The following is a 17415-nucleotide window of genomic DNA, read 5'->3' as shown; positions in this document are numbered from 1 at the left end:
GGCGCATACTTTGAATAAAATATTTGTTATCATTCTCTTGAAATAAATGTGTTTTTTTCTTGAAAAAATACCGGTTTCATATGTATACACCTGGTATTACTATAGCGAAAAGACAAATTTTCAACAAAATACATGAGTTTTCAACCAAATAATTGAATTTTCAATTTCCGCCATTTTAATTTCTACTTTGAATGTAGCACATTTACGTTCAAGCGAAAAAATTCCCCGAATCTTTCAGGTTCTGACTTTCTGGAATTACTTGACCTGTAGCAATCCTAAAGATTTTAATAATTTCAAAGATTTCACAAATATTACAATGGCTTCAAGAAGATTTAAATAATTTGATAGAGATTTTTTAAGTTTTCAAATAGTTTTCAAGAGAGTTAGAAGATTTTAAAAGAGTTAAATGATTTCATAATGGTTTCAAGGATTCCAAAAGATTTAAGAAATGTACAAATATTTCAAAGATATAAAAAATTTTTAATGGTTTCACAATGATTTTAAAGATTTTACAAATATTTCAATGACTTCACAATGATTTTAATAATTTGATAGAGAGTTCAATAATTTCATTAAGGTTTTAAGGATTCAAAAATATTTGAAAGATATCACAAAGATTTAAAAGATATCAAAAAATTTCTATTATTTCACAAGGATTTCAATAATTTGATCAAGATTTCAAGAGAGTTCGAAAGTTTCAACGTATCTCACTTATTTCATAAAGAGTTCGAGAATTCCAAAAGATTTTTAAAAATCCACAAAGATTTCAAAGATATCAAAAGATTTTAATGATTTCAAAGATTTCACAAATATTTCAATGACTTCACAAAAATTTTAATAATTCGATAAAGAATTCAAAAAAATTTCAAAATAGTTCAAAGATTTCAAAATATTTCAATGATTTCATAAATGTTTCAATGAGATTTGGTTAGAATTGGATAGATTTGGCATTGGATATAATTAGAATAGATTTTGAGAGAATTAAAGGTTTCATTTCACAATGCTTTCAAAGATTTCACTAATATTTCAATAACTCTACAAAATTTTCAATAATTTGATAAAGATGTCAAAAATGTTTTTAAGAAGTTCAAACATTTAAAAAGACTTCAGTGATTCCATAAAGGTTTCAAGAATTCAAATAGATTTAAAAGATTTCAAAGATATCGAAAGAATTCACTAATTTCAAAGGTTTCAAAAATATCTTGATTACTTCACAGAGATTTCAATAATTTAATAAATATTTGAAAAGATTTCAAGAGTTTTAAGAAATATTTCAAAAGAGGTTAAAAATTTCATTGATTTCCCAATGATTTCAAAAATATCTTAATTAATTCACAGATTTCAATCATTTGATCAATATTTCCAAAGATTTCAAGAGAGTTCAAAGATTTCAAAAGATTTCAACACATTCCATAAAGGTTTCAAGAATTCCAAAATATTTAAAGATTTCAATAATTTCACAATTATTTCGACAAGATTTTGATGACTTCGCAAAGATGTCAAAAATATCTTAATTACTTCACAGAGATTTCAATAATTTGATAAATATTTCAAAAGATTTCAAAAGAGTTCAAAGATTTCAATATATTCCATAAAGGTTTCAAGTATTCCAAAAGATTTAAAGGATTTCACAAAGATTTTAATAATTTGATAAATATTTCAAAAGTTTTCAAAAAGATTTCAAAAGAAGTTAAAGATTTCAAAGATATCAAAAGATTTCAAAGATAACAAAGATTTCAATGACTTCACAAAGATTTTAAAACTTTCAACAAGATTTTAAGAGAGTTCAAAGATTTCAATTATTTCATAAAGGTTTCAAGAATTCCAAAAGATTTAAAAGATTTCAATGATTTCACAATGATTACAAAAATATTTTGATGACTTCGCAAAGATTTCCAAAATATCTTAATTACTTCACAGAGATTTTAATAATTTGATAAATATTTCAAAAGATTTCAAGAGAGTTAAAAGATTTCAATATATTCCATAAAGGTTTCAAGAATTTTAAAAGATTTAAAGGATTGCACAAAGATTTTAATAATTTGAGAAAGATTTCAAATGTGTTCAAAAATATTTGAAAAGAGTTCACAGATTTCAATAATTTCAAAGGTTTCAAAAATATTTCAATGACTTCAAAAAGATTTCAATGCATTTAAAAAGATTTTAAAGTAGTCCGGCTACTGGGAAAGCTAGTCAAAGCTATGTCCATTTTTTTTAAATTAGGAATAAAATACAAAATTTGACCAGGATATCAATTATTAAATTAGGTAACAAATTTTTAAGCTGATAAATATAAATAATTTTTTTTTTAATAATAATAAAATGTAAATTTAAATGTTGATTTGACTTGATTTTAGCTAAACTTTTTATTCTAGGCTACATTTTGCTCAAATTAAGCTCAAATACTCTGGAAGCAAGTATAAATGAGCAGTAATTCAAATTTTGTATTATATTTTCTGTCTGAAAACAAGTTTTTCTAACAATATTCAACGTATTTTAAAGCCAAAATTAACCATTTTTGGAGCCCGCCAAAGGCCTCTCCATAAGATCCCATGTATGTTTACACGAGTTTAAACAGTAATAATTTAAAATTTAACCTGGAAAGGGCCCCTGAAAAGACATTACGTGAAACAGGACACATTTCTCCGCAAACAAACTAATTTTAATGATTTTTCATCTGATCGATCCAATAGCCGGACTACTTTAAGAGAGTTCAAAAATTTCAATCGTTTCATAAAGGTTTCAAGAATTCCAAACGATTTAAAGATTTCACAAAGTTTTCAAAGACATAAAAAGATTTCGATGATTTCCCAATTATTTCAAAAATATTTTGATGACTTCACAAAGATTTAAAAAATTTGATAAAGATTCCAAAAGTTTTCAAAAATATTTCAAGATTCACAATTATTTCACAAATATTTCAATGACTTTACAAAGATATCAATAATTTTATAAAAATTTCAAAAGTTTTTAAAAATATTTCAAGAGGGTTCAAAGATTTCAAAATAATTCATAAAGGTCTTAAGGATTCTAAAAGATTTAAAAGATTTTAATGATTTCACAAAGGTTTCAAAAATTTCAAAAATGTTAGTACACCAGATTTCAAGAATGTGCCATCCCTAGTAAACCTGTATTTGCTGTAAAGAGTAGTCTAAATATTTATTTTGTAATTTACAAAAAGAATCGCCTACCTAAAACTTCCTTCGATAATATCGCGTTCGTCGATAGTCAGTCCAGCATGATGAAAAGCAACCCCAAATGAAACTGTATTTTTTAAAACGCTATCCAAACCAGTTGGGGTACGTTTGAGTTGCTCCAAAGTTTCATAGATTGCAGAAGCATCTAACCTTATTTTCAAAGTTTCTCCTAAAGGTGAATCTGAACGACCTGAAAGTGAACGAATAAAAAATTGCTGATTGCTTTGAAAAAATATTATTCAGATTTTAGAAGAGAAGTGAATTTTATTATTTAAATTATATGGATAATGAACCTATACTAAAAAATGCAGAGGCTGTTTGTAGAGCCAATTTTTCACACCAGTTTTTAGTGGGACAAAATATTAAAACGCTGTGTCCACCCTCTATCGTTTCGAGGCAAAGTTGAATAATATTGTCTGTGTCGTTTGTCAATTCAGGAATTAGAGGTAGTTCTCTTATTAATTCCAAATCTCGGTTGTATATTGAAGAATCGATCTGAAATTATGAAAAAATAAGGTTCAATCCAAAATAAATTAATTTCTAATATTGTCTGTGAAATGGTTAATTCTGGAATTATTCAACCTTCAAAGAAGGATTCTGGCTTCAAAAATGTGATTTTTTAAATATATTTTCGATATGGAAGTCAGGAAAAGGATTTAAAAAATTGCAAATGTTCGTGAATTTATGTATGAAACACTTCATGTACATCAATGTAAAGAATAATTAGAACTTCCACAAAGTCACGTTCAGTCATTTTTTTCCCAAATAACTTTTTTTAGCCTTTTTTTAAATAAAAATCTGCGCCTATGGCTCGCGACGATTGAATCTCGCGCTTTGCGTTTGAACATAATTACACCTTGCGCTTCGCGCTTGGATATTTATTCTTTGCATTTGGAATGCTTCAAAAAAAACTTTATAAAAAAGATCTCTTTTAGATGGCAGTATTTATATGCGTCTTCATATTCTGAATTGTCTACTTAATTAAGTATAGTCAAATATTAAGTTTCTCAAAGCTCTGTAGGCTTTGAGGTACACATTCTCACCGTGACACTCGCGCTGCGCGCTCGATTTCCGACAGACATTTGTAAACAGGTTTTGTTGGATTTTTTCTCGTAACTTTCGTCGTTTTTCCACACATTTTTTTTAATTTTATTTTTTTTAAAATTATTTTTCACGAATAAAACAAAAAGTACACGTCCTATCAAGAAGTGATTCTTAACGAATTTGTAGATGTTTTTGGGGATAACCATTTTTGTTAATTCATCTTTTTTCGTATCCTACATAGTTTTTCTACAAAATGGATTTTTTTATTTTTCATTATTTTTTGTGCAATCAAAATTTGAATTTTCGATTTTTGAAGAAAATCCAAAAATTGGTTATGATAATCTTGTAGGGCTTTCAAAAAGAAATGTTTTTCTTCTCTCGACTTTTTTTCATATTGGGCGTTTTTCGATTTCAAATTTGGATTTACGGTTGATGAAAAAAATGTTGAAAACGCTATAACTCTGAGAATTTTCTTTTTATCAAAAAAAGTCATAAGGATAAATTGTTTATTCTTTTTAGTACTATAAATATCCGTACATAGAATTTTCAAATTCGGAAAAAAGTTGTCTCAAAAAATTTTAAAATGTGCTCACTTTTTAAATTTTTATCAAAATTGGCTGGTTCACGAACTCGTCCTTTCTTTTAGGACCTAAAAAAAGTGTGCCAAAGATGAATTTGATTCGTTAATTTTTTCGAGAATTATCGTGTTTATGGCCGGACGGACAGACAGACAGAAGCCATCGTGAAAATCTGATTTTCGGATTCAGGGGGTCTCGAAACGCGAAGATCCCTTGAAAAAGTGTGATGTCAAATTTCCGACAATTTTAATACTTTCTCAATCATAAATGATGAGAATGTAAAAATATAAGTTTACTATCGGCGTGAAAACTATAGGCATCTGCCTTTGAAGCTTAACAACTCAGTCAAAAAAAAAATGCTAGCGCAACAAAAAATAGTCATTTAAAAGCTGAAAGTGTTCTACGTTAAAGAGCTTGAAGACGTTTATGTAAAAAAATGTTGTGCTTAGCAGCCTGAAAAATGTAAAAAAAAGTAAGGATTTTTGGGTACATTTAAGAACATTCAAGTTTAGAGCATTATTTATTATAGAAGGGGCGATGGAAAAACTTTGAAAAAATTCATGAGTATGAGGAAAACTGTTGTGAACTAGTTGCAGTTGAGAAATTTAAAAAATAAAAAAAATTGTTGCTTAAAAGTACAAAAATGTGCAACTATATTATCTTCAGTTCTAATACAGATATTAAAACGATTCAAACTGCAAACTGCAATTGATAGGCTCTGTATTTATTTTCAAACGCCCGTAAGGATGTGAAAATCGCGATATTTTTAGACATTTTTTTTGTTGGAAAACAAGTGACAGAAAGCCCGGGGGGGGGGGGGGGGGGGGGGGGGGGGGGGGGCTCGTTTTTTTTACTGCAAACCGCTGATGCCTTTCCTTGACCCGTGGCCAGGTGCCATCCAAGCATTCAGAACTAGGGGCCGAAGAATGGCACCAGCGGTCGGCAGTAAAACAAAAAAGGGCCCTCCCTGCTTTTTGTCACTTGTTTTCCAACAAAAAAAAATGTCTAAAAATATCCTGATTTTCACATAAAAGAAGACGAACACATCCTTCCGGGTGATTGAAAATAAATATAGAGCCTATCAATTACAGTTTGCAGTTTCAATCGCTTTAATATCTGTATTAGAACTGAAGATAATATAGTTGCACATTTTTGTGCTTTCAAGCAACAATTTTTATTATTTTTTAAATTTCTCAACTGCAACTGGTTCACAACAGTTTTCCTCATACTCATGAATTTCTTCAAATTTTGTCCATCGCCTCTTGTATCAGAAATAATGCTCTAAACTTGACTGTTCTTGAATGTACCCAAAAATCTTTACTTTTTTACATTTTTCAGTCTGCTAAGCACAAACATTTTTTTACATTAACGTTTTCAAGCTCATTAACGTAGAAAATTTTCAGCTTTTGAATGACTGTTGTTTTGTTGCGCTAGCATTTTTTTTACTGAGTTGTTAAGCTTCAAAGGCAGATGCCTATAGTTTTCTCGCCGATAGTAGTCACGTTTCTTTTGAGAAATTAACCCATGCTTAAAATAATATTCAATTCAAGTCCATTCCTATTTCTGAACTTACTTGAATTTTTTAAAATCTTCTAGGATATTTTAAAATATTATAAGAAATGTTTGATATATTTCAACAATTTGAAGGAATTCCAATGGATTTTAAAGTTTTTAAGGATATTTTTAAAAACACCAAGGAATTTTTAAAAGCATTACAAAGTTTAAAAGGATTCTAAATATTTTAGAGTATTTTAAAAGACTCCAAGGTATTTTCCAGAGATTAAAACTTTTTAAGGAATTTCGAAGACTTTAAATGGATTTGAAACAATTTTCATAGGGTTTTAAAGAGTTTACTAGAATTTCGGAAGATCTTGAACGATTTTATAGAATCTATAAGGTTTTATGGTATTTTAAAAGGTTCTAAGAGATTTTTTCTTAGATTTCGAATTCTTTCAATGATTTTAAGAGAATTAAAAATGTTTTCAAGGCATTTTAATACATTTTCCAGGATTTTAGGAAATATAATTAAATTTCATGTATATTCATGAGATTTTATAATATTCTAATTGATTTCGGAGAATTGAATTTCACAAGAGAATTTCTCAAGAATTGAAGGATTTCGTAGGATTTCAAAAACTTTCAAATAATTTAAAGTGATTTCAACGAATTTAAAATATTTTAGAGTATTTACAAAAATTCCATGGAGTTTTCACCAGCTTTGAGTGGTTTTAAGGGATTTCAAAATATTGCAAAGGATATGAAATACGTTCGGGATTTTAACAAATAGGGATAGGATTGTAAATAATTTACTGGAATTTCGAAACATATGAAACCATTTCCTTGGAATTATAAATAATTTTTTAACATATTCCATAAGGTTACAAAGGATTTTATACGATTTATGCAGATTTCATGGCTTTTAACGAATTTTAAAAGCTCTCAAAGTACTTCAATCAATTTTCCAGTATTTCAGAAAATATTAGGTTTTATATAATTTCACTGGATTTTATCAAATTTTAAAGAATTTATTCATAATAATTGAGAAATTTGGTCATACCTTAAAGATTTTCATTACGGTATTTGAAAATATTTAAAATAATTAAAAGGTTATAAGATACTTTAAAAGATTTCAAAGATTTTTTGACTGATTTCAATCATTTGACGGGATTTCAAAGGATATGAAATATTCTAGGGTATTTTTAAAAATTTCAAGAAATCTTCAAGAGCTTTAAATAGTTTTAAGGGATTTAGTTTTTTATTTTAGGTTTTAGGTTTTTTTTAACATTAAGGAATTTTCAAGAGTTTAAAAAAATGTGAAGGAATTTTAAAAGATTTCAAAGGATTTGAGATATTTTTTTAAATTCCAAGAAATTTTTGATTGGCTTTAATAATTTGAAGAGATTTCAAAGGATTTGAATTATTTTACGGTTTCTTAAAAGATTCTAAGGAATTTTAAAGAGCTTTAAAAAGATTTCAAAGTATTTGAAATATTTTTTTAAATTTCAATAAATTTTTTATTGGTTTCAATAACTTAAAGAGATTTCAAAGGATTTGAATTATTTTACGGTTTCTTAAAACATTCTAAGGAATTTTTAAGAGATTTAAAGTTTTTAAAAGAATTTAAAAAGATTTCAAAGGATTTGAAATATTTTTTTAAATTCCAAGAAATTTTTGATTGGTTTCAATAATTTGAAGAGGTTTCAAAGGATTTGAATTATTTTACGGTTTTTTAAAAGATTTCAAGAAACTTTTATGAGATTTTAAAAATTTAAAGGATTTTAAAAAGATTTCAAAAGGTTTTAAATATATTTGATGGTATTTTTTAAATTCCAAGAAACTTTCGAGGGCTTTAAAAAATTTCAAGGGATATCAAAAGATTGTTAAGCATAAACAATATTTAAGGGTATTTAAAAAGATTCAAAGGAATTATTGATTTGTTTATATAATTTTAAGATATTTCAAAGGATTTGAAGCATTTTAGGGTTTTTTTTAAAAAGATTCCAAGACATTTTCAGGAGATTAAAAATATTTCAAGGTATTTCTAAGGTTTTTAATTATGTTAAGGGATTTGAAGAAACTGTCACGTGGTTGTAAAAAATTTCTTAGAATTTTAAAATATATGGAACGCTTTTACAGAACCTATATCGTTTTTTTGTATATTTGATTTTATCATATTTTAATGGATTAAAAATAATTCACTCACGAAAATTGAGGAATTTCGTAGGGTTATAAGTTTTTAAGATAATTTCAAATATTTTTTGCAATTCGTTTGAATTCATGTAGAATTGACCCTGATATCTTTTAAATTCTTTGGATTTCTCTGGAATTTTTAAAAATCGCTCGACTTCCTCTAAATCTGCTTAATTCAATTGATATTTATTAGTTTTTTTCTTATTTTCTCTTGAATTCTTCTAAACTCACCTTAAATTTTCAGGAATTTCATCAAATCCTTTTGATTTCCCTTGAATTTTTCTAAAGTAATTTGAAACTTACTGAATTAAATTAATTTGGTCATATTTTTCAATCGTTTTCAATTCACTTGATTTTTAAAAATTAAATTCAACTTAGATTTTTATGGATTTCCACGAATTCTTTTCAGTTCCCTTCAATTCCTCTGAATTAAGTCCAATTTTACTGAATTATTCTGTGGAAGTCTCGAGAATATCAAATTATAAATAAAAATATAATAATAAATCCGAAATGGTCTCTAAATATTAATGGTCGGGGAATAATGAAAAATTAGTCAGGGAAAAGTCAGAGAATTTCGAAATTGAGTTTCGCGGCCATAATGAATTTGCAAAAGTATTTGGAAATTAATACTAACTTTACATTGTTCATCTAGAGGAACGGGTCGAAAATCGGTTTTGTACAATTCAGCATCCAACCAATCTGCTAGCACAGATAAATTTGGAAGAGTGGCAGACATGCCAATAAGTTGTATATTGATCTCCTCGTATCTAAAATGTATATATAATTATTAAATTCTATAAATAAATTCAAATATTATAATTAAAATAATTTGAAATAAAATGGGATTTCTAAAATTGTTACCTCAGTGAAATATATCTGAGTTTGGTAAGCAATAACTCTAAAATATATCCACGATGAGGATCTCCCAGAAGATGAAGTTCATCAATAACGACAGCTCCCACAGATGTTAAATTATCTTCCTCTAATAAGCGGTTTATTAACGAATTAGCTTTTTCAATTGTTGCTATTGCGATATTAACGGATTGAAATCCTCCAGCTGGAGTAATACTTCCCATAAATCCTTCCACTCTGACTCCACTGTCTGAGAGTAAATCCTAAAAAATTATTTCAAAATCCCATTAAATTATTCTGAACTGTTAATTGGTAATATTTAAACAAATCAATACAGATTGCCTACTCAAATCCTGGAAAAAAATGTTCAGCCCTTGTGAATATCTAATTTCGTAAAAATAGTACAATTGCTATGTAAAATTAAATAACTGTTTTTTGATTTGTTAGACTCAATAAAAGAACAAGTAGTAATTTCTTAATGGTACAAGATTCTAAAAATGTCATCAATATTTTTTATTTAGAAAGCTTTGGCAAATTATTACAGGAAACTCTTAAATATAATAATTATCACCATCGAATAATTAAATAAATAATAGTAAACGCATAATTAATTATTTCTTGGATTTGTTCAAAGCGCAGAATTTTTAATTAAAAAGAATGACTTTTTAACTGAATTGTTGAATTTTCCCTAACTTTTGAAGAGTTTTCTAGTGTTAAAATTATGCTGCGTTAGACCATTTAAAATAGTAACAATGAAAAGTACCAATATTTTCTACAAAAAATAGCCCTAAGGCCTTGTTTATGAAGTTTCTTCATAACATTGGTAAAATTGATTGGTTGGTAAATAGAGTATTTTTTTAAATTTAAATTTCCAATTCCCTAATATTTATTCCAAATAAAAATCATCGTTCTTTACGAAAATTCTACTTTCCAACACAAAATCAGATTTTTTCTTAAATTCCTGTTCCAATACAGAACTCTAATTCTTTTTTAAAATGTCCAGTTTCAGTTAAAACTGAAAAGTTCCCTGTTCCAGCTCAGAATTTATTTAAATTTGAAAATTTCCTGTTCCACTTTAGAATTGATTTAAATTAAAAATCCTCTGTATTAAGACAGAATTATAATTATTTTTAAACACTTCCCGTTTTAACTCGAAATTTTAACTGAAAAACTTCCTATTCAAATTCAGTTTGAATTCTTTTGGAAAATTTTCATTTTCAACCCAGAATTTGCTAAAATCGGAAAATTTCTGTTTCCAATTCGGAGTTTATTAAAATTTGCTACTTATTTAAATTTGAAAATTTCCTGTTCCACCACAGAATATATTAAAATTTTAAAAATTTCTGTTCCAAGTCAAATTTCCAGTTGAGTAGACACGCTGTAATAGAATAGGGATACTTACCTGGAAATAAAACATTTTCTCACGAACTACCGAAACAAAAGGTAAAATGAAAATGACTTTCTTCTGGCGTTCCAAAACTGTTTTGAGTACCAGAATCTCAGCAACCAACGTCTTTCCCGCAGAAGTTGGAGCTGAATAAACTAGATTTCGGTTTTCCCTAATTAATCTTTCATTTGAGAGACATTCCACTTGCCATGGAAACATGGTCTTGATTCCTCGAGCTTCATATTTCTGAAATTAAACAGTTTTCCTTATCATCTATATAAATGCATAATTTTGATTTAAATTTCTAAAGTACAGTTAAATATTTAGAATTAGTTGGCAGGAAGTAAGGTTCTAACCAAAAAAATCATTTCAAATCAATTTACCATGGTGAGCTTCAACCAAATAAAATATAAAAGATGTTAAACTCAATGCTTCTTTACAGAAAGCATATTTCTGATGATTAATGAGTAGCTCAGAGGCAAATTTGAAATCTGGAGAGATTTCAATATAATTAAAAACAAACATATTTTCCAACTGTTTTAATGTTGTTTTTTTTTTTAGTTTTTTTAGTATTGCATTCAACACGACATTTCATTAAAAACGTAATACAATAACACTCTAATGTTACAATTTTTGTTCTTAATAAACGTATATTTTGGTAAAAATAAAATTTAAATCTAATTATTTCAAAAAAGGCTCGATACTTTTTCCGACTAAATATTTAAAACATTTAAAACTTTCGTAAAGTAATAAGCAATACAAAAAAGGCGATTGCAAAATACGCTTTAATGACCTTAATGACAAAAATTCATTTTCTGTTATACAAAAACCTTCATAAAATGTACAGATGTTTCAATTTTTAAAGAAAACTCGAGGAAAAAAACGCTTTAATAACTTTAATGACAAAAAAGCATGTTCTGCTATACAAAAACCTCCATAAAACGCACAGATGTTTCAAATTATCCAAGTATTCTCTGATATTCTTTAAAATCCGTTTTTACTGTGATTTTCTCTTTTTTTGAAACGGATTAATACATTTTTTCTTTAAATATTTGAAACGTTTAAAAACTATCTAAAACTAATAAACATGAAAGAAAAGTGGAGTAAAAAACGCTTTAATAATCTTAATGGAAAGAAAAAATAACTATTTTGTGCTATACAAAAACCATAATAAAACACACATTTCTCAATTTAGCCAACAGTGTTAAACAATAAATAAATGTTGAGTGCAAGAACGGGTTAATAACCTTAAGAACAAACAAAAAACATTTTCTGATTCACACGAACCTACATAAAAAATATATAGTTCTCAATTTATGCAATTATTTTATAATATATTTTTACTCAGTTTCTAATTTGAAATAAATCTCTCTGAACAATCATTTAAAATGTATAAAAGAAAGATTTTAATTTTAGTTTTTCTAAAAAAGACTCGGTACTTTTTTCATCTTCAAATATTTGAAACGTATAAAAACTATCCAAACGTGATAAATAAAAGTTGAGTTCAAAAACGCTTGAATAATCTCAATCACAAAAACCCATTTTCTGATATACCTCCATAAAACAAACTGTTTCAAATTTATCCAATTATTTTATGATATTTTTTTTATTACATTTTTAATTTAAAAAAACATGTTCTAAAACAATAACTTAAAATATATGTAATACAAAAAGTTGAATGTCTCTTATTTCAAAAAAAGGCTCCATAATTTTTTTTCATTACACCTACCACCGCCTTAATTAAATATTTAAAACGAATAAATGTATCGAAAAGTAATAAATGTATCGAAAAGTAATAAATAATAAAGAAAAGTCGAGTGAAAAAACGGTTTAATAATCTTAATAACAAAAAACCATTTTCTTCCCTATATAAACAAACCTTAAAATTTACAGTATTCAATTTATCCCATTTTTTCTGATACTTTTTATTCAGTGATTAACGCAGAATAACACTTCATAAATAATCATTAAAAATATATTTAAAACCATTTTTCCTACAATATCATTACATAAAGTATTCTGCAAAGAAAAGTCGATTGCAGCAACTTTAAATTTCAAAAATAAGAATTAATATTTCTATCCAAAATAAAAATTGCACTTATTTAAAAAAATCACTTGTTTTCCAAAAACTTAAATTTTAAATCGTTTAAAAACAGACTGACTTAACTAAAAATATATTAATTTTGTTATGAATTCAAAAATTAAAAGAATCTTACCTTCAGAATTCCTTTTGGCAATCCCCAGCTTGCTAGTTTTAATTGATCCAAGGAATCTTGCGAATCAATATGGGTGCTATTCGAATTTGAAAAATTTTCTTGAGTGGGCATTATGAAAATATTGCTATTGAAAGAATGACCCCCATTAGGAGAATTTCCACCTATCTCATTTAAAATTAATTTATCCTCCTTTTCTTCCACAATTTTTGATTCGCGTACAACTAAATTTGAATATTTTGAGTTAAGATCACTAACACTTTTCTGATTAGCCTTTTTTCTCCTCGAATGTCTCCTAAAAAGTAGAGATTCCCCATCATCTTCTTCTTTGTTTGAAAATAGTGCCTTTGATCTTGAAGGTTTTATTTTTTCCAGATTTTCCTTTTCTGGTTGAATTTCATTTTCCAAATTTCCCTTCTGCTCCGAAAAACTGGGCTGAGATGTATTTCTTTTTGAGGTCGAGGGCTTTGCAGTTTCAGGATTTCGTTTCTTGGTTGGATTTTGCATCCTTAAATTTGTTCATTAAGGACTTTACAAAATTAAATGTATTTTACAATTGCATCATAAATAAACACGAAACAAATCAGTCTTAACTAAATCACAAGGGTTATTGCACATTTTTACGTCGTTTTTGGTCGAAGTTTGCATTAAAAAACAGTTTTATAATCCGGAAAAATATACCGATTCAATAAAAATTCCTAAAATTCTAGGTTTCATTCATATTTTTAAACATAATTAATATTTAGTGGCGGTAAAACGCCCCAATGTGATGATAAAACGATCAGCTGTTTGGTACTGCTCCAATTTTCCGAATGTTTTTAAACGTCTCTTTAAAATTTAAATATCAAGATGGCCGACTTTGTTACTCTTGAGCATGCTCAATAAACTTCGGGTATTTGTAAAATACTGTGTTTATTAATTAGGAAAAATTAAATTTACTATGTAAAATAATATCCAACATCAAAAAGATGTTTAATAAATGTGTTTTCCAAATTTTATTGCAATTTAAAGTTAAAACAAAGAACAAGATTTAATTTGTGATTTTGAATTTTGCGCCAAAAATGAGAGGTAATTATGGTAAATTACGAAAAGTTTCCGGAAATTAATGCAAGTTGGGTAAGCTTCAGCACCCACCACCACGTGAAATCATAATACATAACCTTCAATTTGAAGGGCGCACAAGGACAAAAATCTAACCTCTAATTTTAAGTTTTTGACAGCTCGACTCCAATTTTTCGGATTGTCGTTTATTGTTTTATTTGCACGTAATGAGTGATTCGAATTTAAATGAAGATGTAGAGGAGGAGCTTTCTTTATGTCCTTCGACTCTTGCTGCGCTTCAGGAATTTTATGCAGAGAGAGAAGAGAGGGAAAAATTAGAAAAAAGTGTGTTAGACAATGAAATTTTGTTTGACGAGAATTGGGTGAGTTACTTGTTAGCTACGTTTTTTAGAGAGTTTATTTAAAAATGTACAATTGGATTTTTCTAAATCTAGTTATTGAAATAACCAATTTTAGTACTTTAGTACGAACATTAGATATAACCTTAATGTGAAAGTTTCTTAGTATATAAATGTCAGATTGACATCGTATAAAAATTGTCTTCCGCATGAATGTGTTCTTTATTTTCAAGTTATAATAATTTTGCACATTAGATTCGGATAATAATATTCCTGTCCAAACCATTTTTTAGGATTTAAAATAAAAAACAGTTGAATTCATCCGAAAAAGGACAAATTCTCAATAAAATAGTAAATTTCTCAAACAAAAAATCCATTATCAATCAGTTGTATCTTTAACCAAAAAACAATTAATATTGTTAAAAAGAAACGAATTTTCTAAAAAAAAGTTAAATTGTTAAACCAAAAATATGATTTTTTTTCTATAAAAAAGTTAATTTTCAAACAAATACATGAACTTTCTATCAAGAAGATTAATTTTCTACCAAAAAAGACAATTTTCAACTAAAATGATGAATCTGCAATCAAAAAATGACTTCTTAACTAAAGTAGTTGAAATTTTAACCAAGTAGTTGTATTTTAAGAAAAGCAAGAAGAATTTTCAATAAAAAAATGTAGTACTAGTTGATATTTCCATCCAAAAAGAAATTCATGCAAAAAAGATCATTTTTAAACAATTTGTATTTGTAACCCAAAAACGTGAAATGTTTAAAAAGAGAGATTAATTTTTTTAAATAAAAAAATGTTGACTCCAAATTATGAATTTTTTATCAAGAAGATTAATTTGTTACAAAAAAAAAACGAACAATTTTCAACTAAAATGATGAATCTTCAACCAGAAGATGGCTTTTAACAAATTAGTTCAACTTTTAACTAAGTTGTTGTTTTTTCAAACAAAAAGAAAGAATTTTTAATAAAAATGTAATAAAATTTCATCTTTTAATTCAAAAAGATTCTTATTTTAAATAAGAAACAGTTAAATTCTTCCAAAGAAAGACGAATTCTCAATAAAATAGTTAAATCCTCAAACAAAAAAGATCAGTTTTCAACCATTTATATTTTTAAGCAAAAAACATGAAATATTTAAAAAAAGAAACGAATTTTCTAGAAAAACTAAAAAAAAATTAACCCCAAATTATGAATTTTCCACAAAAATTCATTTCTCACTAAAAAATTTAATTTTCAACCAAATACATGAATTTTCAATTAAAAAGATTAATTATCCACTAAAAAAGGGTATTTAGTTGTATTTTCTACAAAAAAGAAGAATTCTCAATCAAAAACGGAACATTTGATATTTCAATTTAAAAAAAAATTAATTTTAAATCGAAAACAGTTGAATTCTTATCCACAAACATGAGTTTTTAATCAGAAGATTAATTTCCTATCAAAAAAATACCGGATTAAAAAAAATGGTTACATTTTCAACCAAAGATATGAATTTCTAACTACAATCACCCAAAAATGCTTAAATATCTTTTAAACTGACTCGTGTTCCTAAAGTTGTTTAGAAATCTTCCCGACACATTTTCGACAATTTGAAAACTTAAAAAATGCTTAATAATCTTTTTAAAAATTCTCATAAATTAAATTAAAAACAAAAAGAAAGAATCACTTTAAATTTGCCCAGGAACAGTAGGAAATTTCTGTATTATCTTGAAACCTGTCAAAGTCTTTAAAAACTTGAAAGTTTTATTTCGAAATCTTCAAAAATCTACACTTTGTTAACAATTTTTTTAATATCTTTTAAAATTATTCGAATTTTTTTACAAAAATACCCTTCAAAGCTTCCAGATTCTTCATTGATAATTTATTTTAAATCCTTTACATTCTTTTTAAAAATTGTAGGAAATCATTTGAAATCTTTTTAAAGTCCCATTCACAGAGTATGCAACCAATTCAATTTTTAACGCTTTGAATTGGAAATAATATAAAATTTCAACTCCTTTATTTAAAGTTGTTTAAATTCTTATTATTAAATTTCAAACGATTGTATATAGTAATGTTGAATTTATTTAGTAATTCAATTCCTTTCATTCCATTCGAAATTTTTTCCTGTGTAAAATTTTTACCCAATCTAAAACTATTTGATTTGGAAATGTTGCAATTGAAAATAGTTCAGTATATATTTTTTAATTTCACTGTCTTTCCATTCGAAATTATTAATTATTGTTGATTTTTAAATTATTTTTATTTTTATTGTTATGAAATAAAAAACAAAGGAAATAACATTTACTGCTGGGTTTTAACTAATTTAGGATACTATTTATCGATACATATTAAGAATATGTGAAAATAATTTCATAATATAAATTCATAATTTTATTCAATATAGTTTATCCTGTAAAATTTCATTTGCGGTTCTTATCCAGATATTATTTTCATGTCTTTATATTAAAATCATTTTTTTCATTACAGCAATTGAGTCAATTTTGGTACGACGATGAAACTATTAAAAAATTAACAAAGGGTGCCATAAGGTCTACTGAAAACAATGCTAGAATTGCTTTAGTTTCCTGTCCAACTTTATACAAAAGCGTTAAAAATGTTTGCGGGGACAGAGAAGGTAAATTTTACAAAATTAAAATCATTTCAATTATAAATAAATAAAATACATTCACTTAACTTTTTAAAAAATATAATTTATTGTTTATGTAGAAAAACCCCATTAATTCGCTAGATTGATTGCTAAATTAAATCCACATTTATAGTAACATTTTTACTTTTTTCAATGGAAAAAAACAACTTTTGTGTTCCAGTTACACTTTTTGAGTACGATCAACGTTTCCGTGCCTTTGGTTCGGATTACGTTCCATACGATTACAACGACCCTTTAAACTTTCCTCATAAATTAATAGAAAGTTACGACCTAGTGATAGCGGATCCACCCTTCTTATCAGAGGAATGTTTGACAAAAACAGCTTCGACGATAAAGTCCTTAACGAAAGGAAAAATCTTAATCTGCACAGGTGAATATTTTCTAAATAAATAAAT

The 17415-nt window shown here is 26.6% G+C and overlaps 2 protein-coding genes across 3 annotated transcripts in view; one reads left to right on the top strand and one right to left on the bottom strand.

Annotated features, from left to right (window-relative positions):
- LOC117181944 (DNA polymerase theta) overlaps positions 1–13725 on the bottom strand; it is a 42260-nt gene extending 28535 nt beyond the window's left edge. The window contains exons 1-6 of the mRNA XM_033374971.1: positions 12965–13725; positions 10764–10994; positions 9371–9624; positions 9144–9276; positions 3491–3692; positions 3192–3387 (exon numbers count right to left, since the gene is read on the bottom strand). Coding sequence (XP_033230862.1) covers positions 3192–3387; positions 3491–3692; positions 9144–9276; positions 9371–9624; positions 10764–10994; positions 12965–13468 — 1520 coding nt within the window. The 5' untranslated portion in view covers positions 13469–13725. The remainder of the gene's footprint in view (positions 1–3191; positions 3388–3490; positions 3693–9143; positions 9277–9370; positions 9625–10763; positions 10995–12964) is intronic.
- Positions 13726–14137: 412 nt separating this feature from the next.
- Positions 14138–17415, top strand: part of LOC117181465 (EEF1A lysine methyltransferase 1) — an 8109-nt gene continuing 4831 nt past the window's right edge. For both annotated transcript variants that reach the window (XM_033374139.1, XM_033374140.1), the window contains exons 1-3: positions 14138–14385; positions 16840–16987; positions 17181–17390. In XM_033374139.1, the coding sequence (XP_033230030.1) occupies positions 14230–14385; positions 16840–16987; positions 17181–17390 (514 nt within the window). In that variant the 5' untranslated portion in view covers positions 14138–14229. The remainder of the gene's footprint in view (positions 14386–16839; positions 16988–17180; positions 17391–17415) is intronic.

This window comes from Belonocnema kinseyi, chromosome 10 (assembly GCF_010883055.1).
Source record: "Belonocnema kinseyi isolate 2016_QV_RU_SX_M_011 chromosome 10, B_treatae_v1, whole genome shotgun sequence".
NCBI classification, from domain to species: domain Eukaryota; kingdom Metazoa; phylum Arthropoda; class Insecta; order Hymenoptera; family Cynipidae; genus Belonocnema; species Belonocnema kinseyi.
The sequence above is the reverse complement of the archived record's forward strand: the minus strand, read 5'-3'. Positions and strand labels throughout refer to the sequence as shown.